The following is a 27080-nucleotide window of genomic DNA, read 5'->3' on the forward strand; positions in this document are numbered from 1 at the left end:
ATATATATATATATATATATATATATATATATATTCTCTATGGTAATATTTCATAAACAAAGAATCACCTCTACTTTATATTTTGAAAATTCAAATCTTCATAATTAGATATGCTTTAATTGAGAGAAATGAAACATTTCTCAAAGAAGTAAATATAGGAGCTCTACCTCAAAATAAATGAGTATTCTATTGGACAAAGACACATTTTTATTGCAATAACATTCAGATCTGATAGTCAAGTTGAGATGCTCTTTAGTTGCAGGATGACTCATGTCCTCTGGAACAAGAGATACAAATATCTGTTTCTTTATTATGAAATGTTTAGATTTTTCAAGGGACAATATTATTTGCTCAGGTTGAAATGACATTTGAAGGAAGAAAAAAACTATGACTTCTGTGAAATTTACATTCAGCTTTTGGGTAGAGCTTTGAAGTGGTTCTTGAAATCATTTCAACTCTAGTGAAGGGTTAGTCAGAAAAAACTAATTTTTCCTCTTAAAGAAATAAAAAATGTACACTAAAATGGCTTCAGATGCAGGACAGGAGAGGGAACAAATTAAGTGGAATGGTACATATTAATATCTCATATGAATGAAGAATCTTAATAGAAAAACCCCTCTTGAAACTTGAATCAGACTACTTTAGAGATATTTTTAATGAACACCTTAAAAATAGACATGATTATTTATTGACTTCTGATTATACCCATGACTAAACTTTTTCAACATTAGTAAATACAGTATGTCACTGACCAAGCAATTGGTAAAGGTATTAATGTTTCTCTCTTTAGATAGGATATAAATTGAATTTATTTCAAAGAATAATTTATTTTAATAGGTAAGCTAAGAAAAAACTGGTAAAATTTTCTTTGGGAAACTTGCAACCTTTTTGGAGCTCAACATTTGGAGTCAAACTTGGTTTTTAATTCTGGTTCTGTCACCTATAAGTTATTTATTGTTTATTATTTATTGTTACATAATCAACACAAATTCCACCCTCATACCCAATTTATGACTCAAAACATCAGTAAACATTTATTGTCTCACACTCTCCATAGGTTAGGAATTGGGAATGGCATAGCTAGGTATTTCTGACATGTTCTATCATGAGGTTGTAGTCAAGATATTGGCTACTGCTATAAACATTTGAAAGCTTCATTAGGGCTAGAGGTTCTGCATCCAAAACAGCTTACTCACATGGCTGTTGGTAGGAGGCCTCAGTTATTCACCACCTGGACTTCTCCATAAGACTTAGGGGTGCTTGAATGTCCTTATGACACAAAAACTGTTTTCTCCCCAGAGTGAATGATACAAAAAAAGCAAAGCAGAAGCAATGCCTTTTTAAACATAGGCTCATAAATTATATACTTTTATTTCTGTAACATCCCATTGATTATACAGGGAAGCCCTATTTGATGTGAAAGGGACTACACAAAGGGAAGAATTGGGAGTTGAGAATCTTCTTTGTTGTTAATCTTCACCAGAGGACATTTTCCATTGATTTTTAGAGAGAGTGGAAAGAAATGGGGGAGACACAGAGAGAGAAACATCGATGTGAGAGAGACACATCATGCCCTTGACCAGTTTCCAACTCACGACCCTTAAGTCTGCAGGCCAACACTCTATCCACTGAGCCAAACTGGCTAGGGCAGGAGTTTAGAAGCTTTGAGGGCCATCTTGTAGGCAGACTACCACAGTATCCATCACTAACTAGTTCAAACCTCTGTCTTCTGGCCTTGTGAATAACAAGTGACAGGAAAAAAAGTCTACTAATTTAAGGCTTGTGAGGTCCTTTTCCCCCATTTTCAGTTTATCTTCAGTCAAAACTACTCAGTCTCTCTCTCTCTCTCTCTCTCTCTCTCTCTCTCTCAATTCACTTTGGGGCTTTCCTAGAGATAGGTAAAGGTAAGTCAAATTGCTTACAAGTTGTTTTCATGGGCCTTCATTTATTCTCCTCTATGTGTTATAACAGAGCTGGCTTAATATACCAAGCCTTCGGGAGGGGTGGTCATTAATGTGGGATTATCATTTTGAATTTCAAATTCTCTCTTTCTTGTCTTATTTTTATGATAGATTTATATGACAGAATGTTTCCTGAAGATATCATATTCCTGTAATCTAAAAGTGATTAATACAGGTTCCCAAGTTCCTCAGATAAGTGTCTATGATCATATTATAATGTATGTAAAAATTGAAATGATAAGGTCAAATAGCAAGTGTTCTGAAGAGGTCATCAATTCTAGGTTTCCTCTTGAACTGTCACTTCCTGACTACCAGGACAGAAGAATAAATTAAACATATACTTTTATAAAAACCCTGGGTGGTGCTCATCATGTCCAGAACCACCGCAACCAAGCAGAAGGAAGTCAGTCCTGCAGGGGTTGTCTTGTCAACGGCTGCGCCCTCCCCCGAGCTGTTTCCCAGAGCTGTTTCCTGTAAGGGCGGGATTTGAGGCAGGAACCCCCTCTGGGAGCATGGAGGCATTATCTTTATAAAGTGTGCCGCACCAGCACAGCCAAGGGTGAACCTGAGTGGGGGCGGCTGAAAGGCTTAGAAAAGACAGATAAGAGAATGAAAGCCGGGTCTTGGTGGGATGCTGCTTCTCTGAGAGACAGCGACCATGCCCACAGCCATGCCTTTATTTTATGGCAGATGCTACGAGGCAAAGTAAGGGCATGACCAAGATGTTTACAAACATTCTCCTGGGTTTCAATCCTACTCAACTACATGCATCTGAACTCTATCAAGCCTACATCACTCAGGCACGTGGGGCCACGTGTTTGGACCATAGGTTCAAGCTTACAAGTACAGCTGTTGGCTATTATTGCGCTGGGAGGGCCCTGCCCTCCAAGCTGGGACTTGCACGTGGCAATGAGAGGACTGTGCCCTCTCATAAGTCCAAGGCTTGAACCTGTCCAAAACACTGTAGTGGCTCCCCACGATAAAGTTTTAATTCTGTTTCTTTGTTACTGATGTTGTGGCCCCATCCCATAACAAAGAAACAATTTCCGGAGGATGCGGCCCAGGAATCAGGATTTTAAAAAGATTCCCAGGTGATTCTAATGTGCAGCCAAGGTTGAGAACCACTACTATAGATAATATTAAAAATATATCTAAACGTGCAATTCTTTGTCCAAAAAATGAGCATGTTCAAAAATTAAATGAAGAAAATTTGGATATACTCGATGGAGATTTTCACACATATTTGAGTGATGATTCCATTAATTCCACAGATGATGCTGAAAAGGAAAATTTCCCATCGAATTTCTTAATAGTATTACTCCTTCAGGAATGCCGTGTCATAAATTAAAATTGAAAGTGGGTGCAATTATCATGCTATTGAGAAATCTCAATAGTAAATGGGGTCTTTGTAATGGTACCAGATTTATTATCAGAAGATTATGACCTAACATTTCAAAGCTGAAGTATTAACAGGATCTGCAGAGGGAGAGGCTGTTCTGATCCCAAGAATTAATTTGTCCCCATCTGACACTGGCTTCCCATTTAAATTGATTCAACGATGGTTTCCCGTGATGCCAGCATTTGTGATGATTGTTAATAAATCACAAGGACAAACTGTAGACAAAATAGGCATATTCCTACCTGAACCCGTTTTTGCACATGGTCAGTTCTATGTTGCTTTCTCTCAAGTTTGAAGAACATTTGATGTTACAGTTAAAGTTCTAAGTACTTCATCACAAGGGAAATTAGTCAAGCACTCTGAAAGTGTTTTCACTATTAATGTGGTGTACAAGGAGATATTAGAATAAGTTTAATCACTTTATCAGTCATTGTTTGCATCACTGTTGTTTTTATATCATGTTTTTGTTGTATTCATATCATGTTTTTGTTGTTGTCATATCATGTTTTTGTCATTTTTATATCATGCCTCTGTTGTTACATTCTTTTGTTACTGTTTATTTATTAATAAATTTGTATATTATTTTCATATATATTTTACTAATTTTCTTTCATCTCTCACACTTCTATTATAGAGAAAGAGCAAATAGCAATATTAAAATATCTCTGCTAATTAATTCCCTTTTTAAAAAAATATTTTATTGATTTTTTACAGAGAGGAAGGGAGAAGGATAGAGAGTTAGAAACATCGATGAGAGAGAAACGTCGATCAGCTGCCTCCTGCACACTTCCCACTGGGAATGTGCCCGCAACCAAGGTACATGCCCTTGACTGGAATTGAACCTGGGACCCTTGAGTCTGCAGGCCAATGCTCTATCCACCGAGCCAAACCGGTTACGGCAATTAATTCCCTTTTAATGTGCACCAATTTTGTGCACCGGGCTACTAGTATCTTATATGTAACTTGGCCAGTCTATGCTATTTACTGAAATTTAAGTGAAGCTTAAGGAATACAGAAGGGTTAGGGCTGACAATTTGGCAGACATTCTTATTTAATTTAATGACTCTAGAAAGTTCACTCTCAAGCGCTCACAACCTCATCACCACTAACTGTCTTGAGACTACCAGAACTAAAATTATATTTTTACCTCTGTTTATCAATAAACACAAGAAGCCTCAGATTCCCATATCCCTCCTTACCACCTAATAATTACCATCTGGATCTTCATGTCTCCTATTTTGTTTCCATTTCCTACCCCTTGGATTGAGACTCTGGAACATATGGTACATTACCCCTAATCTCATAAGACTTCCTTGAATATTCTCTTCAACTTCTTAGTCTAAATGAAATCTAGATCTCCTTTAGTGACACTGATTCCCTTATAGTCTTCTCAATTGGTGCCTGTTTTTTTCCTCCCATTCCCTTTATATCACTGGGTGTGACCCTTTCCTCCAGCTTTTAAAAATAAATCTCACATCTTCACACCATATCATTAATCACCTTCCTTGTGCAAATATCTACAATTCCTAGGTCACACGCTTACCCTAATTTTTATAATAATTTTGTTCTTCACTGATATTTTTAACATCAACTTCTGTCTTAAATCTCCAGGATTTAAATATCCACTTAGATAACCTTTCCAACATCTTAGCCTTACTTCTTTATCTTCTTCAAGTCTTTGCGCAAATATTGTCTTCTCAGTGAGACTGTCCCTGACCACACTATTTAAAATTGCTACCACTACCAACCTTAGTACTCCCTTTTAATTCCCCTTGCTCTTTTCCTCTTTATAGCATTTATCACCTTCCAATGTACAATAAAATTTATGCATTTATTTTGTTCATTTATCTCTCCTACCAGAGTTTATGCTCTGTGAGGGCAGTAATCCTTGTCTTTTGTTTACTAGAGTATCTTCAGTGCTTAGAACAATAGCTGCCACATTGTAGGCACTCAATAAGTATTTGTTGAGTAAACAAATAAATGGGTAAATGCAAGGATTCTTTAATATTAAGAAATGTAATATAACTTACCAATATATCAAAACTAAATAATCATATGATCTCCACAAATGTTGAGAAGGCGTTTGATCTGGGGGTGGAGTGGGGGGTTGGGCGTGGGCTATAAGGGTTCAATGGGCAAAAAGGGGGACATCTGTAATACTTTCAACAATAAAGATAAAATAAAAAAAGAAGGCATTTGATCAAATTCATCATCCATTCTTGCTTATGACTCTTAATGAAATCAGAATAGATAGTTCCTTAACACACAACCCAAAATTCAGTATCAGAAAACCTCCAAAAAGGTGTTCATTCTTTAGGAAAGAAAATCCATTCTATTATCAAGATGCCAACTCTATTCATTAAAAGTAAGTGAATATGACTGCTTTAACCAGAATTTGATGAGAATATCATTCAAGAAGCAAGTGAGTTCTCAGAGGATAGGCTGACACTTTGCTCAGAATGATTGATAGCCCTTTCTGAGATAAATATGTGCGATAAACATGTGACTCTTGATTGTGTCTGGCAAATGGTGACAGACTTCTAACCCATCTTGACTCTCACCTTAGTCTTAGTGAGATTTAGAGATGGAGTAAGGATCATATCCCAGTGAGGAGGTGATGATGGAAAAAAAAACCCCAACAAAACAAAAACAACAACAACAAAACAAAAAAAAACCAAAACCACATCGCTTAATGTCTTATTTCTTAGGTTACATCAAAGTGTCCCCTAATCAATTAAAGTAGAAGCACCAAAATATCATGTATCCATTGAAGCTCAAAAAGAGTATCAAGCTATCTGCAGGCAGCTTTTCCCCTCTCCTAGAATAAACAATGGTCATTTGGCAGAATATCAATAACCCTAGCCCCATTCATTTTTTTTTTATTTTAGAGATAGTCTGATGTTCAGTACCCATGGATAAAAATGGGAATCCACTGACCTACTTCCCCATCGCACCCATCCCCTTTCCTGTCAAAAAATAGTCCTATGGGGAAGCCAGGCTATCTCCTTAAATATCTTTGATATCTAAAGTTCCTTTCCCCACAATCTCCAACTGGCAAACCTGTTTCTCAGAGGTAGGCAGGTTCCCGTTCTTTGTTCCTCTAACTTGTTTCTATGACAGTTTTTTTGCTTCCCCTATCGTATCTCTAAAGCCATGTCACAATCCCAACCTCACTTCATTTATTCAATTCCTTTGGTTTTCAATTCCTGGCCTGGAACTGGCCATTCTCAAACAGTGAGAATTTACAATGCCTCTGTTTGAAGTCTGTCTCTGATTGTTGACCCCTTCCCAAGGGCCACATATTGTTTCAAGTCAGTCCCATTTCTGAAAGTTCCCTAGTATCCCTATCAACAAACTCCTCCTCTCCAAGCATACATATGCTACCTAAAATCAGTTATACTTCATTCCAAGCCCAAAGCAAAGCCATCACTCGGTGGATATATTCCAACCTCTGGAGAGAGCAAACACATACTCTGAAAGTCAATATCTCCAGTTCCTGTCTTTGATTCCTCATAGATTTATAATATGAACAGACTACTACATACTTCCAACAAGATTTCCTACAGGCAGTTGAAACTCAATATAACTCAAGCTTAATATTTTCTCCTAGAACTTTGTCTTATTTCTTTTGCATTGCATAACTGATCTCCAGAACACAAACAAAAACACCCTTTGTTTACTCTCATTTCAAAAGTAATTGATGGTAATTGTAAAATATGTGGAAAACTCAGATGAGCTAAAAGAAATAAAAACCATCTTTAAGATTGCCACCCAAAGATAAAACACTTTATCATTCCCATTTGTTAATTAATGCCATCACCATTCACCTAGTCACTAAAGCTAGAAATCTAACTCCTGTTTCTCCTTTACAAATCACATTTCACCACCACCTAAATCATATCAATACTACCTCCAAAATTTCCACTGAAGCCATTCTTTTCTATTCCCATTGCCATAGTCTTACTTCTCTTACTTCTCTCACCTGAACTATTGCAATTGTCTATCAACTGGTTTTCCTACCATCAGTCTTCCAAACTTATACTCATCTCCCACAATAATCTCCACCAAATTCTTAATCATAATCTGCCACTAGAGTTATTCTGAAATGTGCATCTAATTATTCAAATTGTCTCCTTTAAAACATTTAGTAATTCTAATGCCCACAAGATAAAGTCCAAATTTCATGGTGTCTTAGTATGCTCAGGTTACCATAACAAAATACTATAGACTGGAAGTCTGAGCATGCCAGATATGCCAGCATGGTGGTTTCTGGTGAGACCTCTCTCTCCCTGGCATGTAGACAGCCACCTTCTCACTGTGTGCTCATGAGACAGGGAGAGATAGTAAGCAGAGCAAGCTCTCTAGTGTCTCTTCCTATAAAGGCACTGATATAATGATGACAGCTCCACGCTTGTGACCTTATCTAAACCTAATTACCTCCCAAAGACTCTATTTCTGAATAGTATCACACCAGGGGTTAGTGAATGGTCGGGGAGGGGCACAGTTCAGTTCACAGCACATGGTATGCTATTCAAGGGCTTTTACAGCTAACTTTAAGTGGCCTGTTTTGTTTTATACTTTGTTACTCCATGCATTCTAAAGCTCCAAAAACATAACAAATAGTTCTCAATAAACATCATATACTTTCACAGAACTATACCTTTGCTCATGCTGCTCACTCTGTTTAGACAACTTTTCCACTCTGACAAACTGTTATGTCCTTAAAATGTCCAGGTCAAATGCCATCTGTATTATGAAGTGAGCTTGCTCTTCCTCTCCTTTGTGCTCATATCACTTTGCACATACTTTTATCAAATTCAAATGGTCTGGGTTCAACTTGTAGTTCTGCCAGATTCCAAATGTGTGACCTTAAGTAAGTTACTTCTTTGTGCTTCAGTAACCTCATTAGTAAAATGGGGATACTAGCAATGATTTCATAGAGTTTTGGTGTGGGGGTTAGTGAGTTACCATGCACAAAGTTCTTAGAGAAATGTCTGGCACTTAGTAAGCATTATATAAATTATTTGCTATTGTTATTATATTAAGTGAAAACAATCAGGAAAAAAAACTTTTACTCTTAGACTGTAAATGTACAAAAATGTCTCCACTCTGATATTCTGGTGACCTTGCACTATTTACATAGGCCATGTAGGCAAGGCTCACTTGTGGTCTGCCCCAGGCCTTGGCAGAACATCCTGTGATCCTCTCAGACTGTGGGAAGATAGGCAGTCTTGTGAGGAGTTGCCTCAAGGCTGTTTTTCTTATCTGTCTTTCTACCTTGTGGGAGGCTTCCTATCTTGCAGAAGGCTAACACAAGGCAGATTGTCACCCTATTCCCTGGTTCCAGTAAGGCATAGGACTTTCTATCTCCTTCCCCTTGGGTACAGATGCAGGCTATAAAACAGCTTAGCTGCAGTCTTGAGTGAACTCTTCAGCAACAGAGTACCCACAGGCACCTTTAGTTTGATTTTGTCCTGTGGGGCAATGGAATATCGGGAACTGACATCATGCTGATCTTACTTATGCTGTCTGTGTAAGTAATCTATATTCATTTGATCTCATTGTTTCCTTATTGGATGGATTTATGAAGGTCTGTGCTGCTGCTTATGGACTGTTTGATCTATTAACAGTAAGCTCCTGGAGAGAAGCAGAAACTTAATGATTTTTTTCAACTCTATGTATTGAGTATCTAGCCTATAGTAAGTGCTCAATAAGTATTTGTAGAATTTTTAAAAATATAGCAAACAATGATGAATATGTATGCAAGGATATATAGTCAAGGATAAATATCAAACTCATTTAATTAGAACCTTGTAGAGAGGGATAGAGAGTATAGAAGACAAAATAAAATAAAATATAAAATAAAATAAAACAAGACAGGGGCATTCTACTTATAAGGTTTAAAGAAAAACATAGACATGTCACCTAGGAGGAAAAAGCCCTCTAGCTTGCTTGTTTTTCCATTAATTTATATGAATGTTTGATACCTTGTAAGCTTGTCCTTATTTTCTCAAATGAACTGTAATATAAGGAAGAAAGGTTAGATTCTCATCTTTCGTGTTCCAAGGAGCCCCAGTTTTTTTCTCCTAAGAGCTGCCTCATGGATAATAGTACCCTTTTAACCAAGGTGGGGATACTTTTATGTGTTTTATATGTTGGACTTTCTCATTGAATTTTACTTGAAGAAAAGGGTTAGTAGCTAACAACAAGGCAAAACAAAAACTGGCTTAGTTCTAGCTCTAAAATTAGTGTACAGCGTGATGACTGAGTTAATAGTACTATATTGAATACTGGAAATTTGCTAATAGAGCAGATTTCAGGTGCTCTCACTACACACACACACACACACACACACACACACACACACACACACAAATGGTAACTATGTGAGACGATACATTAATTAGCTTGACTATAGTAATCATTTCACTGTGTATATCAAATCATCATATTGTACACTTAAATATATATAACTTTTATTTAAAAATAAAATGCCTAAATATAGATTAAGGTGAGGGAAGTTTGGTAGCTACAAACTTGGGAGTAGAGCAGCAGGCAAAATTTGTATAATGGAGTTATTTGGATTGGGGTTAGAAGGCAAGAATGGAAGGTTTGCTGAAGACATACATATTACTAATGCAGAATTTTGTTTAAGACAATTGCTTTGATTTAGGACTCATAAATCTTACTTTTTTATTTGGAATTTGGGGAGGGTAAAGGACAGGGTGGTCCTTGTGAATTTTTAACCCCCAAATCACTCCTTGTACATATAAATCAGGTCCAGGATCCAAGTAACCTATTTAGGCAATTCTAAGTTGCAAATTTCCCTACATTTTAATGTTTCTGATATTAAGATGTATCGCATAATCAATGCATACATTAAATATAGCATATCTATTTTTCCTTTATTATTAAATAAATGGCACAGTTATAATTTGATGATGTCTTAGATTTGAGAAAATGCCATTATCAACAGAAATAATAAGCTTATAAATTTGAGCAAGAAATACTTGAGATGGGGTCAACAACCTCTTTAGTCTGAGTCTTACCAGTGGGGTTAAGCAATGATGGTGGATGTCATAAATGATATGCCTACAGAATAAAATTCAAAATTTAAGCTACAAATAAGGGCTTTTTCTTTTTTATATTCACTGCTTACTCAAATAGGCCATGCTATTTCATACCTGGTTACCATTCCATGTGCTCTTACCTCTGCTTGGAAGATCCTTCTTGGAATGTTGTCCACCACAGAAATCTTATCTACCTAAAGAGAATTGTTCTCTTTCTGCTTTATGTCATCATGTGCCTGATATATGCATCTAAATACGTACTGATGCAATGATTTGTTAGGTGTCCATCTCCTTTACTGGAAATTCCTTGAGGGGAATTGACTGTTTCTTATTTATCTCTGTATCCCTAGTACATAGGATAGTGCCTGGTATGTAGTAGTAGTCACTAAATTTTCAAAGATTGAATACATGATTTAAAAGAAAGGGATAACGGAATAGTATAATGTGGTAAAGTGCCATAGCACCAACAAATGTTTCATTTGCTGCTGCCATTCAGTGGTGTTCATTCCTTATCCAAACCCTTTAACTTTCAGTAGACATATAATTGTCAACATTGAGTTTAATTGTTAATAATAAAATGAGACATTTATGTCTCCCCAGTGGATTATAAATTTATTAGAGGGAAGGATCAAGTATTTTTTGTATATACTTGTTGAGTTTTAGATAAATTGTATATTCCTATTCTGAGGTGTGATTTAGTTTCCAAGATTCGTCATTCAGTATACCTTTATCATTAATACTTGTAGCAATTTACGTGAGAGAAATGAAAAGGCCCACAACAGTTTTATTTAGGGCCTAGAATTTCTCCAGAGTTTAAATCAATCCTTAATACTAGAAATAAAAACCATAATTTTATACTAATTTAAGGAGAATAATTTGAATATTACTGCTAAAACTCTGAGAGCTAGCCCTAGCCGATTTGGTTCAGTGGTAAGAGCTTTGACCAGTGGACTGAAGGGTCACAGATTCCAGTCAAGGGCAAGTACCTTGGTTGCAGGCTCCATCTCCTGCCCTGGTCAGGGTGTGTGGTGGTGGCAACCAATTAATGTGATCTCTCTCATAGCGATGTTTCTCTCTCACATCAATGTTTCTCTCTGTCTCTTCCCCTCCCTTCCACTCTCTCTTTTAAAAAATCAATGGGGGAAAAAAAATATCCTCATGTGAGGATTAACAAACAAACAAACAAACAAACAAACAAAAACCCTGGGGACTATTTACTTCAAGATCATTTGAAACCTTAACTCATTCAAGTTTGAAAAATCTCCTGAGGTACTTAAAATCACTATTCACATTTTGTTACTTGATCTTGCTAATAAGAGAAAACCTGAAGTTTGTGCAAAAGAGAAATTCCATTTATCATTTGGTTAAGGAAAAAAATATTAAGTATCCCCTATGGGCACCTCAGTACTCTATACTATACAGTATTGTAAGAGAAGGAGAGAAAAAGATAAATGCACAAACCGGCTCTCAAAAAATAAATTCTCAGCACCAAAATTACTAGTGTTTATTGTTAAAATGAGTTGCATTCTGCACTCTTGGTTATACACAGACTTTTCAACAAGATCACTATGAGGCTCAAATAAGCAAAAATAAGGTGGTTTCAATTCATACTGTTGGCATTGTTATTGTAACTACATAAGAACAGCGGCTTGGCAAAAGATGCTCTCCAATATGGTGTAGTGTCATTCAGATTAGGAAGCCAAGTTACACTTTAGATGTTTAGAGTTTTAATTCAGAAGTTCCAAATATTAAGAAAAAAATCTCTTTTTAAATTTCCCAATGCCAGCTGAGTCATTAAAAGAAACACAGACATAAGAGAGAAGACAGATTCAGGAAAGGAAATATTTCATTCTCATTGCCTGTCAACTCATGAGACATTATTAACCAATCAGATGGCATACATGAGATAGAAGAAGGATGAAAGAAATTCAGTCCAATCAGGTTGGGCAGTTTTAATTGAACTAGAAATAGTGTATTATGTCATATGATTATATTATGTTTATTTGTAAATCTTACCCACATGTGTAAGCTTAGTTTATTTTGACATGTTTACTGAATTTAAACTGTCTATCCCATTATTCCCCTAGTACTTGAAGTATAGCAACCACTATTTTTAAAGAGTTTACAGCCTTGCCTACAGTGGTATGTATGCAACAGGCAGTCAATTTAGCTATAAAGATCATAAGGAAAATAGGGAAGTTGGGAGAAGCTTACCACTAGATCCTCACAACACGCTGTTGAAGAGTCTTTTTCCGTAAGTCCTAGGAATATATCCTCAGTTCCCACCTGCTGTTTGTATATAATTTCATACCTGAAAAAAGGGCATTGATATAGAGATTCAAATGAAGGAGAAATTTCCTGTCACAGAGCAGAAAACTAGAAACTTATGAGAATATGCCATTACAAAAAAAATAAAAGGACTAAATAAAATGCTTACAGTTTTTCAGGCATATAGCAGAACATAAAGGAATAGAAGTCTAGAAATTCAGTTAAAAATGCCTAACACTGTAAAGCAGATTTTATATCACATATATTTCTTTTCTAAAATGAAGCTTGTTTTAGATCTATACATATAAAATGGATTGAGGGAATTTCTAATAAGAGCCTAATAAAATTCAATGAAGTAGAAAAAAGGTTCTTTCCAGGAAAGCAGAGGCTCAGAAAAATAGTGGGCCCATAACCCAGTTTGATTGATAGACAGAAACTCTCCTCTGCTAAATGTAAGCCATAAAGTAGAGTTCAACAATCCAGATTTAATACCATTTCCGTCATTAACTGTGTGACCTTGGTAAAGTCACAAACTCATGGAGTCTCTGCTTCTACATTTTTACAATTTATAGAAGGGATGGATTTGAATTAAATGATTTCTATCTTTTCCACCTCTAAAATTCTACAATAGAAACACTGGTAATATAGTCAACACATCTACACTATGATGTTTAGAATCAAGACATATAGAATTCTTAGTTCAATGAAAAAATTTCCTGTATTTCAACTCACATATGACAATTCACAATTTTTTCCTTGAGCCCAAACTTGGGCCCTTAGAGGTAGGATGTTTTACAGAAGCAACCAGCCATAATGTACCTTATCATTTTAGATGGAATGAAGTAAGCAAACATTTACAAATGATCTTTTATATTTAATTCTATCCTAATGAAGAAACGGTAAATCTCTGGACAGGAAAACTAAAAGATTACATCGAATTTTTGATGCCAAGGAATGAAAAAGGGATTTCTCTGAGTTGAAACAGGAGTGACAATAAGTAGCCATTTGATATGAGTCATTTTTTTTTCTTAATAGACTATAACATCTATCAGATATTTACAAAGATTGGGCCAGAATAAAACTAAGTAGAAAAGTATTGACCCATATGTCCATGATTCCCAAATAGACTTGCTCTAGCTGCTGCTCTTCTCATCTCCAGAAGCAATTTTCCAACTTCTTACTATATGTATTTGCCTAGATGTCTCAAAGGCACCTCACTGTTCACACATACAAAAACAAACTAATTGCTTCCCTTCCACATACATTCCCAATTACAGTTAATGGTCCCACTATTCATAACCCAGTCACCCAAGATAGTAACCTTAGCATCATTTTTTACACTTTCCTCTCATTCGTTATATCTAATCAAAATATCAAATCTGCCTTTAAAAAATCTCTCAAATAAAGACCCTCATGCTTTTCCCTGAGGCCAGTGACTTAGATCAAGCCCTTATAACTTTTTATTTAACTACTAGTCATTCTTCTTTTGTGAACTGCCTGTCTACATTCTTTACTCATTTTCCTCTTTACCCATTGGGACATTTGAAATATAATTGCATAAGATTGAAAATGCATACTTTTAAAAAAATCTTAAAAGCCATTTTCTTCATATCCTGAATGAGTTACTTATTCCTGTAAAGCTTTCATGGATGTTCTTTCTACAGAACATCAAACATCAGGGAAAGTGAGAATTTACTCTAATTTGGAGCTTGCCATATATGGATGATTGACATTTATTAGACAATATAACAAATGAGTGACTTAATTCTTATCTTTCATATGGATGTGTGTGTTCTGTATAAACATAATATGAGATTTACTCTCTTCATTCTTTTTTTTTTTTAATCTTCACTGAAGGGTATTTTTCCATTGATTTTCAGAAAGAGTGGAAGAGAGAGGGAAAGACAGAGAGAAATATCGATGTGAGAGAAACACATCGATTGGTTGCCTCCTGCATGCACTCCTGGTTGTCTCCTGCATGCACTCTGACTAGGGTCCTGGCCTGAGAGCAGCCAGCAACTTAGGTGCATGCCTTGACCAGAATTGAACCCAGGACCCTTTGGTCTGCAGGCCAATGCTCTATCCACTAAGCCAAACTGGCTAGGGCTACTCTCTTCATTCTTAAGATGCAGACTGAAGGTGTTTGCTTTTTTTATGAGGTTTACAAATTTTTGACATTGTTTATGTAAAAGCTGGGTACTTTTTTCCAGTTAATTATCTGCAGTCTCCTACTGATTCGATTTTCAGAACTGACTTAGAAGATAGAAGCACAGGATTTTTTGAAGCATTGGACACAGTTTTATAGTCATAGTCAATGTGGAACATCTAGTAACTAAAAGCAGGGCTTTCACATATAAACATGGTATAATAATTTAGTTTTTATGAATGCTTGTAATTGAATAGGCTATTTTCTTAATTCTACATTATATAAGTAATGGATGTTAAATATACATTTATAATGGAAATTACTGGGTTTTTCATTTTTTGTTAGATAATAAGTAAGAGGAAGGTCTTATGTTTTATTGTGTGTTTTGTTTTTCTACTTTAGAAGGAAAAATAACCAATTACACAAGCCTTCTGTGTGTCACTGTAGTTTTATCTTTTATGTGGTAGAAGTCACTTTATGAATTTTGTCAAAAATAGAATGATATCAGATGACACATCTAGTTTAAACCTTTAAACACATTCCTGGCTTCATTTGACTTACTCTGGTACTTCTCTAACATCCCACATGTCAGCATGCTCTGCTCCTTCTGGAACTTCTTCTGGATTCCAGATGGCCTCGCTAGTTTCATCACTGGTTTGAGAGATGACTGTAAAAAAAAAGGGAAGATAAAGCTGAAGCTGTTGTCCATTTTCCCCTCAAAATCACTCCTGTTCTTTACATTCAGTTTGGGATCATTGAAGTAAAACATTTTCTATTTGTGATCTCTAGCTTGTTATTTGGTTACAAAAAAAACCCCTAAATTAATACAATGATTAAATAGTTTAATCAACATGCAACCGATATATTGTAGAATTATAATAGTAATTGTAAAAAATTGGAAAAGACATTTAAGTAAATAAAAGAAAATAATCTATAATCCAACTACCTAAAGATGATAAATGATAGCATTATATCTATCTAGTCTCTCCCTCCCTCCCTCTCTCTCTTTCTCCTTCCTTCTCTCTTATTCATATATATATATATATATTAGGGGCCCGGTGCATGAAATTCGTGCACGGGGGGGGGGGGGGGGGTCCCTTAGCCCAAGCTGCCCCCTTTCACATAATGGGGAGCCCCCAGGGGATTTCCTAATGACGGCTTAGGCCCGCTCCCCTGCTCCCCTTAAAACTGGGTCCACCCCTGATGAGGCCTGAGGGCTCTGGCGAGGTCTCTGGCCTGGGCAGGGAACCCCCAGCCCCCTCTGATCGCCGGCTCCACCCCTGCCCCCTCCGATCGCCAGCTCCACCCCTTCCCCCTCTGATAGCTGGCTCCGCCCTTGCCCCCTCTGATCGCTGGCTCCACCCCTCGCCCCCCCCACCTCCCCCGCCACCTGCCTGGCCAACAGGCCTGGACACTTCAGCGGCGGGGCTGAGGGGACTGGGCGCTGTCATCTTGTGGCTAAGGGTGCCACCATCTTTGTGACGGAGTCACAGAGTGATGGTTAATTTGCATGTTACTTTTTTATTAGATGGGATATATATACCCATTTATATACACATCTAATAACAATATATAATGTATAAAATGGCATTGTATATATAATTATATGCAAATAAATACTATATATTTTCCTAAAACATAAATAGAATCATATGTAAAATATTTTATATAAAAGAAAAATCAAACAATCACTTTGATTTAGATACAAATGTCTTATCTTGCACTGTGTTTTACTATATAAAAGCCCTTTGATACATATTTCATTCAAGTTTGACATAATTTTTAAAATATACCATCAGTTAAAAAAACTTGAAATGTTCATTTCTAATCCAGTATTTTCCTCATGTAGACATGGACTTTAAAGAAACTCACTATCAGTTATCCTTAAGTAGAACTGAGAGTGTGCCTGAGTTTCCACATATCTTTAAATGTTTAAAAGTAAATAGGCATACAAAACCCAGCTTACGTTTGTTTTTTCCCAACTATTAAGGCAGAAATAGAGAGCCAGGTTTAGAACACAACATTATTTGGAGTCCTTTTAAACATCTCCCTCAAATGCATCTGATTGTCAAGTTTTTAATTCTGCTAATTTATTGAATTATCTGCTTCTGTCTAGCGTGGGCTTTGAAAGCCTAATTTCATATATATAATGAGGTAAAAGACTCTTGAGTACATTGAGCAAAAATAACTGAAATTTTAAAAGCATCCCCTCAGATCTCATTTTTATCCATTACTTTAAATAATATTTTTCAGATAAAATCATTTACAATTAGCTAAATTGGTGAGAGCTTTCTTTGTTTCAGCTAAATTAAAGCTTTCTATAGTTTTTAAGATGTATAAAATGTTCAGCTCTGTGAAAATGTATAGTCTAAAATGCTGGAAATATATCCAACAATATTTATTCCAGTTTTTTGAACCTGTGACTGTATAAGTTACCTCATGGGTTTAATTTATAAACATTTAAATATAAGATAAAACTGTGTAGTTTTTTTGTTTTATTGTTTTACAAAAGACTATCAGCTTAATGGGGTCAAAGATCTTTTCTATTTTGATTTCTATGGTAGTCTCAGAGATGATCATACTGCCTGGTACATAATAGATACTCAATAAATATTTATTGAATAAAATAATGAATGAATTATGTGAAATTGCCAGAATATAGCAGGATAGAAGGTGAAGAAGCTAAGCATCTTGATAACTAGATCCTAAGTTATAAGTTATTTAACCATACATTACTTTGAGGTTTTCTACCTCAGGAAATATGTCAAAACATGTGAATAATTCAAGGCAAATTAATTTCCATAACTATAAAAACAACTTACCTGCAACAGTAGAATAATCAGCATCTTTATATGTCAATGACTCTTGATCATTTCTATAATTATTTGAGGTCATCATTAATAAGTGCTAGTGTTAATATTACTCTCCCTATACTTTTGTCCCCAAAGAAAAGATTGTACTAATTATTTTGGCCTACACACTTTATTAAATAACTTACCTTTATGCACTTCTGTTTTTGGTGGTCCAATATCTCCAGGACCCATGGCTCCGATCGCAGATAAACAATTAGTCTATGAGAGAAGAAAAAGTCCAACTTTTTGTACTACTTGTCTAACATATGTGACCAATAATACTTTAAATTGATAAGCTTCCCACCTAAAATTTCATATATCTTTCCAGTTTAATTACCCATAGTTGTTAATACAGCAGAGAGTCAGATGTCGAGTATTATTTTGAATGTGTTTTCCTTTTCTTTCAAAAAGCATTTGGTTTAATAGACTCTAAGGCAGAATTTATCTTTGATTAGACTAAATCCCTAGTTCCAGCCAAGTGAATTATGGATTCTTGGGGACAGCGGAATGAGCCACAGTCATCTCTTTGAAGGTTAAAACCAAGTGTTATTATAAGAGCATCGACACTTTTGGATTTTGAGTGTCTGGTCACAGTTAGATGGGGGATAGAAGTATGGGAAAATTTTTTGGGGTTTTTTTTTAATACTCACCACAGGGTGTGTTTATTGATTTTAGAAAGAAAGGGAGGGAAGAAGGGAGAATGGCGGGGGAGGGGAGAGATAGAGAGAGAAACATCAATGTGAGAGAGAAATATCAATTGGCTGCCTCCTGTGCAGGTCCTGAACAGGGATGGAACCCGAAACCTAGGTATATGTCCTAACCAGGAATCGAACCCGCCGCAACCTTTTGGTGAATGGGATGATGTTCATACCAACTGAACAACCTGACCAAGGCTGGGAAAGTTTTATAGAAATAAAAACAAATCACTAAATAGAGTCTAAATATACAGACATCAAATGACTCATTCAAAAGTCCTGATTTCAGCTTTTACTTCTCTCCACTGTGTGTATGAAACACTGTTTCATCCCACCACTTCATGATGCTGAACTAATGAATTTAAACAGCAATACCAAATTAATAGGGTCAAATATATGCTGAACCACTACACTCTTCATACAAGTTCAAGTTTATTTTGCCATATTCTACACAAGTATACATACTCCAATAGGATTGCCTCTGATGCAGTAGTACAAAAACAGCTTTCCTTTTTCAAATAAGCATAACATATACTATGCCATCATTATAGTGGCAACCACTTCATTTGTCCCTCTCAGGGGTTCTCTGATATTTCAAGAAACTACCCTATACACACACACACACACACACACACTTTTTTCCCCACTAATTGTTCTTGTTGATGTCAGATTCTGCATTCCACTTCACTGCAGTCAAAAAATTATTATCTTCTTGGATCTTGGCAAACAAGCATCTCTAACTCTTCTTTCTTAGGTCCCCATACTAATCCCCCAAGATTTAAGACATGTGTGAAAGTTATAATGTGCTATTTGGGCAAGATAAATAAAGTCTGTCCTTGAAAGCTGGTGGAAAAGCTCACCTGGGTCTTTTTATGCTAAATTATTCCAACAGCTATACATCAGAAATTAATTTATAACATGTCAACAGTTTCTGAGACAGTGACTATTCCTTTCCAAAAGGTGCTTCAAAAGTGCTAAGTATGTGGTTAAAGTGTTATAGGCATTTTAATATGAAAATCCAAAGACAATATTCTGTACTTTTTTTTTCTTTTTAAGCACTAAGGTCATATACATTTGTAGTGCTTTTCTTAAATTATTAATCACTGGAATACTAATAGTCAATCAGGGTAAAGCATTTCTTGGAACATGAGGACCTCTTGTTTTGTTGAGTGCCTCCTTCCATGAAAAAATTAAAATCTGTAGAAATAAAAACTTGAACATTTCTGACAAAAATTGGTATGCTTTCCATGGAGAGTGATGATTGAGTCAGTATACTAGAACATAGGGGGAGTTTCAGTTTATTAACTTAATGAAAATAAATGATTAAAAATAAAATTTTCAAGTGAAAAGATAGATCAGAGTAATAAAAACATTAAAAACCATCTGGCAACTCTTTTCTATAAGAATATCATTTCAGCCTTTACTGTGAATCCATATCCAATTATCTGAGCAATTTTATCATTGCAATTCATTCCACTTTGCAATATGTAAGAGAGTTAGAACATTTTTGTTACAATTTTTGTTAAGAGTAGTGAACAGTATTTCCCACAGGTTTTAAGGTCCCCTTGTAAATCAAAAACAAACAACAGTCCTAATCTCTTTCCATTCTCCCAGATTCTTCACAATTCATGGTGGGGGACAGTATAAATGAAACAATGTGTATGCAACAGTTTAATGCTGTTTTTAGAGAGTGTATTTTCAAAAACACATCACTCTTGTAATCATTCCACAGTTCCCAAGATTAATACATGTGACAAATAAAAAACCATTTCTCTCCTGCAAAATTTAATAGTTCATTAAAAATATTATTCTCCCAATTTTCTGATAATCCAATTCTATATCCTCTGATATCCGTACTGAGGTGTCTGAATGACTGATTACCTCAGAATTGCTTATAACTCAGATATACAGACTCATACATTTTGATAGTAATTTTCTTCTATAAAGTGTACAATTTGGTAAAATGGTCTTAGTTTCTCTATTCTCATAAGCACTCATCTTTACCTAAGAAACACCTCTAAATAAACATCTCCATACTTAAACGTCAAAGGGGTCTTTGTTACCAGGGTAATTCCTCATCTCTGAATCTGTTCCAAATACAAGTTCCACTTTCTTTTATGCAAGAGTAATGTTTCTAAAATACTTAGTATAGTTTTGTATCTGATATAACCCCACCTTTCCCAGCATGTATTATTCTATTTCAGCTAAGGTAGAAAAAAAATGAGCTTGCCTTCTCAACTTAATTGATACATGCTCCTAACTTTTTCTCCCATGTCTTATTTATTGCATATATTCAAGGTGTTATTAACATCCCTATTTTTCTTTATTTTTGGCCTCAACCAAGACTTTTCCCTTACTCAAATATCTTGGCTCCTTTGCATGCCTTATATGATTCTGCTGTGTTCCACCTAAGCTCTTCCTGAAGAGTGGAAGCTAAATCCACTAAATTTGCTGTCTCTTCAGATTATACTTGTTTTTCCACACTATGGCAAAAAAAAGCATTTTAGAAGGAGCAATTGATATGCATTTTTATGGGAGATGGGTTGCTCACGGTAAACTGATTATAATAATGAACAACTTTATTAAAATAAGTGAAAGCAAAGTGATATATTCTGCAATAGTATGAGGTTTCTGCCCAAAATTTTGTTTGACTTAGGCAGTCTGATTGCCAAGGTTTGCTGATATCTAAGTCGTAGGAAAAGGGGGAACACACAAAGTATTTTTATTATAGTGGGAATATTGGCATTGACTGTGGTGTGGCCAAAGGTCAGCTCATAGAAATTTCCTATCCAAAATGAAGCCCATCTTGTTGCTGCAAGCTTCCCTGGGGTCACCTGTACTGACCCCAAATTCTATTCAACTACCTAATTACATTCCACCACTTTATTTTTTTTTCATTCCACCACTTTATATGAGCATGTACCCAGAGGCCAATTTTAGTAGGCTGCAGCTAGTTCGTCCCCTTATTTGGCTCAAAATATTTTCTGTTCTCCTTTCATCTATAGACAAATGAAAAAGGACAAGTGGACTGAATTTGGGTGGCATAATTAATACTGTGTAGTTGAAATTATTTATTTTATAAAAATATTGTCTAGGCTTAAAAATTCTAACTATCACACTGTGTAATGGTTGTCAAGCATTCTTTGGCCATAAATATAAATGACAAACATTTTGAAATGTAGCTATTGCTACCATAGTTACTGAACAATTTTCCTATTTAGCATTCAGGTAGCTTAGAAAAAATGTAATTATGTTTGCTAGAAATGTATTAGAGGTTTTACTCTCATACATAATCAACCTTGCAACTTCCTGCAAATGTATCAGATGACATAGCCTTACTCCCACAGCAAGGTTGGAACAAGTTGTTCAAATACAGTTTCACAGCATATTGTGAACAAAACTAATTCAACTATAAGTATACAACCACCTGTTCAGACTCAAAATCATCCTCTTCTTCAGGATAAAGTAGTTTAGAGAGGGCTTGCAGAGCTGAAACTGAAGAAATAGTTTCAGTCTCCATATTTTCGAATTCCATAGTTTCCGTTTCCATATTTTCTACATATTCAGGTTCCATATTGTCCAAGTCCATATCCTGAGGAAGAAAATAATCAGAAAGAAGTATTTTAGTTTTCTATTTTATTTAAGACACTAGAGGCCCGGTGCAGGAAATATGTGCAGGGAGTGGGGGTGATCCTCAGCCCGGCTTGTACCCTTTCGCAATCTGGGACCCCTCGGGTAGGGTCCCTAGGCCTGGCTGGTGATCAGGGCCTATCGGGGCTCTCCTTCCCCGGCTGCTGGTAGCTGGCCCCGCCCCGGCCGCTGCCATTGCTTGCCATCTGTGCGGCACTGCCCTTTCCCTCCCCGGCCACCAGTCGCCTCCCTCTGTGAGTGACAGGCATGGGGTACAATCGCTTGGCTGGCCTGGGCCTCCCTCTGAGGGGCGATTACTGGCCAGCCCCGCACATCTGCGACAGCGTCGCTGGCCGGTGGCCTGGGCCTCCCTCTGTGGGTCGATCGATCACTGGGCCCCCAGATTGATCACCCAGCAGAGGGAGGCCCTGCCCGCCAACCACAGCACTGCCAGTCAGATGGCCTGAGCCTCTCTCTGTGGCCACTAGCCAGGTGCCCTGGGCCTCCGTCTTCAGGGTGATCTATTGGGGGGGTGCCCAGATTGATCACCCTTCAGAGGGAAGCCCCGCCCACCCACTACAGTGGCAGCAGCCGGGTAGCCTCGGCCTCCCTCTTTGGGGAGATCCATCTGCAGGGCTCCACAATGGATCGCCCAACAAAGGGAGGCCCTGACCAACTGGCCGGGGCTCTGCTATCGATCACCACACAGAGGGTGGCTTGGCCTCCCTCTTTGGGGTGATTGCGGAGGTCCCCCACCCTCATCGATCACCCTGCTGGCCAGTGGCCTGGGCCTCCCTCTGCTGGGTGATCATGGGGTGATGGCTAGGCCACCCAACCAATTGCATCGCACCTGCCTTGGCTGTTCTAGAGCCAGTGTGTGTCATAGCATGGTTGTCCAGAAGGTTGTCTGGACGGTTGTTCTACTGTTTGGTCATTCAGTTGATTTGCATATTATGCTTTTATTATTATAGACTAGAGGCCCGGTGCATGAAATTCGTGCACTGGGGGGGGGTCCCTCATCAGAGCCTGCACCCTCTCCAATCTTGGACCCCTCGGGGATGTCCGACCGGCAGGACATCCCTCTCACAATCCGGGACCGCTGGCTCCTAACTGCTCACCTGCCTGCCTGCCTGATTGCCCCTAACCACCTCTGCCTGCCAACCTGGTCATTCCCAACTGCACCCCCCCCCACCACCGGCCTGATAGCCCCTAACTGCACCCCCGCCAGCATGGTTGCCCCTTACTGCACCCCCAACAGCCTGGTCACCCCCAACAGCCCCCCCATGCCAGCCTGGTCGCCCCCAACTTCCCCCTGCCAGCCTGGTCATTCATTACTGCCCCCCTCTGCTGGCCTGGTCACCCTTAACTGCACCCCCTTGCAGACCTGGTCATCTGAAACTGCCCCCTTCTGTCGGCATGTCCCCAGCACAGGTGGGAACTGGAGGCAGCAGTCACAGGCATTTTCCTCAGCTGGTCTAGACCAACAGAGCTAACCCAACAAGTGGATGGCTGTTGGAATAGCCACTGGACTGGTGGCATTGTGTGTCGAGCACACAAATAGTGAGAGAGAATGTCTGAACCATGGGGGCACGTTGTGAATGGGATCTGAGGTGCATGCCTAAGCTACAGAGTCAGAAGACACTCTCCCTACAGAGTCGCTCCCCATGGCAGCTGGCTTTCAGGCAAAGAAAGTAGATCACAGAGCCCTGCCACAAATTAGACTTCCAGGTCTCGCCTCCTATTGCCCTTGGATTGTTTCCAGGAGTATATTTTCTGTAGGCCAAGAGCTGTTGCAATAGAAACACAGCTTCCCTCTGTGACTGAACCCCAGGAGGGGTGCTTGGGCTAGAGACCGTTGGAGGTGAGGGACTGCCATTACTGTGAGGGAAAAACAAACTTCACCCCCAACCAGCAGAGGCAGTAGAGCCCTACGGAAGCCACAGAGGATCAAAACTGTGAGGCCACAGAGGAAAAAAAAAATCTTGCAATTCAGTGCCATCTACTGGAACAGAGTAGAAAACCTCCTCAGAGATAAATGGGAAAGCAAAGGAGAACAGCGAACACCATGGACAACCACAACAACAACGATGACCAGAAAGAAAATGAAAAATCCCCAGAAAACAAGCTGGAATACACAGAATCATGTGAGTTGAATGACAGAGATTTCAAGATTGCAGTTCTGAAAATACTCAATGAGATGCAAGGCAATTTAGCTCACTCAGAAAACAAATCAATGAACAAAATGAATATTTCCCCAAAGAAGTTGAATTGTTAAAAAAGAATGTAGCAGAAATCCCGGAAATAAAGCAGGCAATTAAAAAAATTAAGAGTGAACTGATGAGCATAGAAAACAGAACCAACCAGTTAGAGAAAAGAACTAGTGATATTGAAGATAGGAATCAAGAAATGATGCAGGGGGAAGAAGAGAAAGACCTGAGAATAAAGAAATATGAAATAGCCCTATGAGACCTCTCTGATTCCATAAAACAATAATAATAACATCAGAATCATAGGTATAGCAGAGGAGAAAGAGAGAGAGAATGGAATGGAGAGTCTATTAAAACAAATAGTGGATGAGAACTTCCCAAATCTATGGAAAGAACTAGATCCTCAAATACAAGAAACAAACAGAACACCTAGTTTCCTCAATCCAAAGAGGCCCTCTCCAAGGCACTTGGTAATGAAGCTGTCAAAAATTAGTGACAAAGAAAAAATCCTCAAAGCATCCAAGGAAAAAAATAAAGTGACTTACAAAAGGAAAACCCATCAGAATTTCACCTGACTTCTCATCAGAAACTCTACAAGCAAGAAGAGAGTGGGACCAAATATTTAAATGCCTGAAAGAGAGAAATTACCAACCACTCATATTATATCCAGCGAAATTATCCTTTAAATATGAAGGATAAATAAGAACATTCCCAGACATACAGAAACTGAGGGATTGTATCACTAGAAAACCTCAATTGCAGGAAATACTCAAGGGAGTTATTCTACCTGAAACAAAGAACATAAGGTCATAACACTACCAATAGGATTGACAAAAAGTCACAGCATAAACAGGAATAACTTGTGACAATAAAAACATAAAAGGGGAAGAGGGACAGGTATGGACAGGCAAAGGAAGATGAAGGTCAGATGTACTCAAAAGGGAAAAAACTATGGCATATATGCAACTTCACTTTTTATAAAACTAATGACAACCACACAGAGAAATTCCCCAAACAAGACATATAGCTTAAAAAAAGAGGAAACAAAGGAAAGGTGTATGGAATACCACCAAACAAGAACAACAGATAGAAGCATAAAGGAACCAATGGAGGCACAGAGTTACCAGAAAACAAAAGATAAAATGACTATAGGAAATACTCATACATCAATAATTACCCTAAATGTAAATGGTCTAAATTCACCAGTAATGAGGCACAGAGTAGGAGAGTGGATCAAAAAACAAAACCCAACCATATGCTGCCTACAAGAGACACATCTAAACAGCAGAGACAAAGGTAGATTCCAAGTAAAAGGGTGGAAAATTATTCTCCAAGCAAATGACATCCACAAAAAAGCAGGTGTAGCCATACTTATATCTGACAAAATAGATCTCAAGATAATAAAGATAAGAAGAGACAAAGATGTACACTTTATAATGATAAAGGGAACACTACATCAAGAAAAAATAACACTTTTTAATATATATGCGCCCAACCAGGGAGCACCGAAATATATTAAACAGCTACTCACAGAACTAAAGGGAGAAACAGGTCAAAACACAATTAAGTTGGATACCTTAATACTCCATTGACAGCTCTAGACAGATCAACCAAACAAAAAATCAATAAAGAAATATCAGCCTTAAATGAAACACTAAACCAAATGGATATAATAGACATTTACAGAACATTTCATCCCAGAACATCAGAGTATACATTCTTCTCCAGTGCACATGGAACATTCTCAAGGATAGACCATATGTTGGGTCACAGAACAAGCATCAACAAATTCAAAAAGACTGAAATTATTCCAAGTAAATTTTCTGACCACAATGTCATGAAATTAGAAATCAACTGCAAAAAGGAGGTTAAAAAAAACACACAATAAAAAACAAAACAAAAAACTACAAACACGTGGAGATTAAACAACATACTACTAAAAAATTACTGGGTCAAAGAAGAAATAAAAGATGAGATCAAAAGATATATAGAGACAAATGAGAATAACACAACATATCAAAACCTCTAGGATGCAGCGAAAACTGTAATAAGAGGGAAGTTTATATCATTACAGGCCTATCTCAAGAAACAAGAGAAATTCAAAGTAAACAACTTAACATCACACCTAAAAAGACTAGAGAAGGAAGAATAAAAGCAACCCCAAGTCAGCAGAAGAAAGGAAATAACAAAAATCAGAGCAGAATTAAATAAAATAAAGAACAAAAAGACTGTAGAAAAAATTAATAAAACAAAGAGCTGCTTCTTTGAAAAGATTAATAAAATTGACAAACTGCTGGCTAGATTCACTAAGGAAAAAAGCAAAAAGATCCATATAAACAAATTCAGAAATAAGAGAGGAGAAATCACCACAGACATCACAGATATACAAAGGATCATACTAGAATATTATGAAAGCCTTTATGCCATCAAATTCAATAATCTAGAAGAAATGGATAAGTTCCTAGAAATATATAACCTTCCTAGACTAAATCATGAAGAACTAGAAAATCTAATAGATCAGCAGTGAGGAAATTGAAACAACCATCAAAAACCTCCCAAAAAACAAAAGTCCAGGACCAGATGGCTTCACCAGTGAATTCTACCAAACGTTCAAGAAAGAATTAAAGCCTATTCTTTGCAAACTCTTCCCCCAAAATTGAAGAAGAGGCAATACTTCCTAAAACATTCTATGAGGCAAATATAATCCTAATACCAAAATCTGGCAAAGGTAACACAAAAAAAAGAAAACTACAAACCAATATCCCTGATAAATACAGACGCAAAAATCCTAACCAAAATACTAGCTAATCGAGTACAACAGTACACCCAAAAAATAATACATCACGATCAAG

At 37.2% G+C, this 27080-nt stretch overlaps 1 protein-coding gene across 2 annotated transcripts in view; it reads right to left on the minus strand.

Moving 5' to 3' along the window:
• PIH1D3 (PIH1 domain containing 3) overlaps positions 1-27080 on the minus strand; it is a 62550-nt gene that overhangs the window by 24841 nt on the left and 10629 nt on the right. For both annotated transcript variants that reach the window (XM_014459639.2, XM_014459633.2), the window contains exons 2-5: positions 21819-21983; positions 17843-17915; positions 15406-15511; positions 12645-12741 (exon numbers count right to left, since the gene is read on the minus strand). In XM_014459639.2, the coding sequence (XP_014315125.1) occupies positions 12645-12741; positions 15406-15511; positions 17843-17915; positions 21819-21980 (438 nt within the window). In that variant the 5' untranslated portion in view covers positions 21981-21983. The remainder of the gene's footprint in view (positions 1-12644; positions 12742-15405; positions 15512-17842; positions 17916-21818; positions 21984-27080) is intronic.

This window comes from Myotis lucifugus, unplaced genomic scaffold (assembly GCF_000147115.1).
Source record: "Myotis lucifugus unplaced genomic scaffold, Myoluc2.0 scaffold_2, whole genome shotgun sequence".
Lineage (NCBI taxonomy): Eukaryota > Metazoa > Chordata > Mammalia > Chiroptera > Vespertilionidae > Myotis > Myotis lucifugus.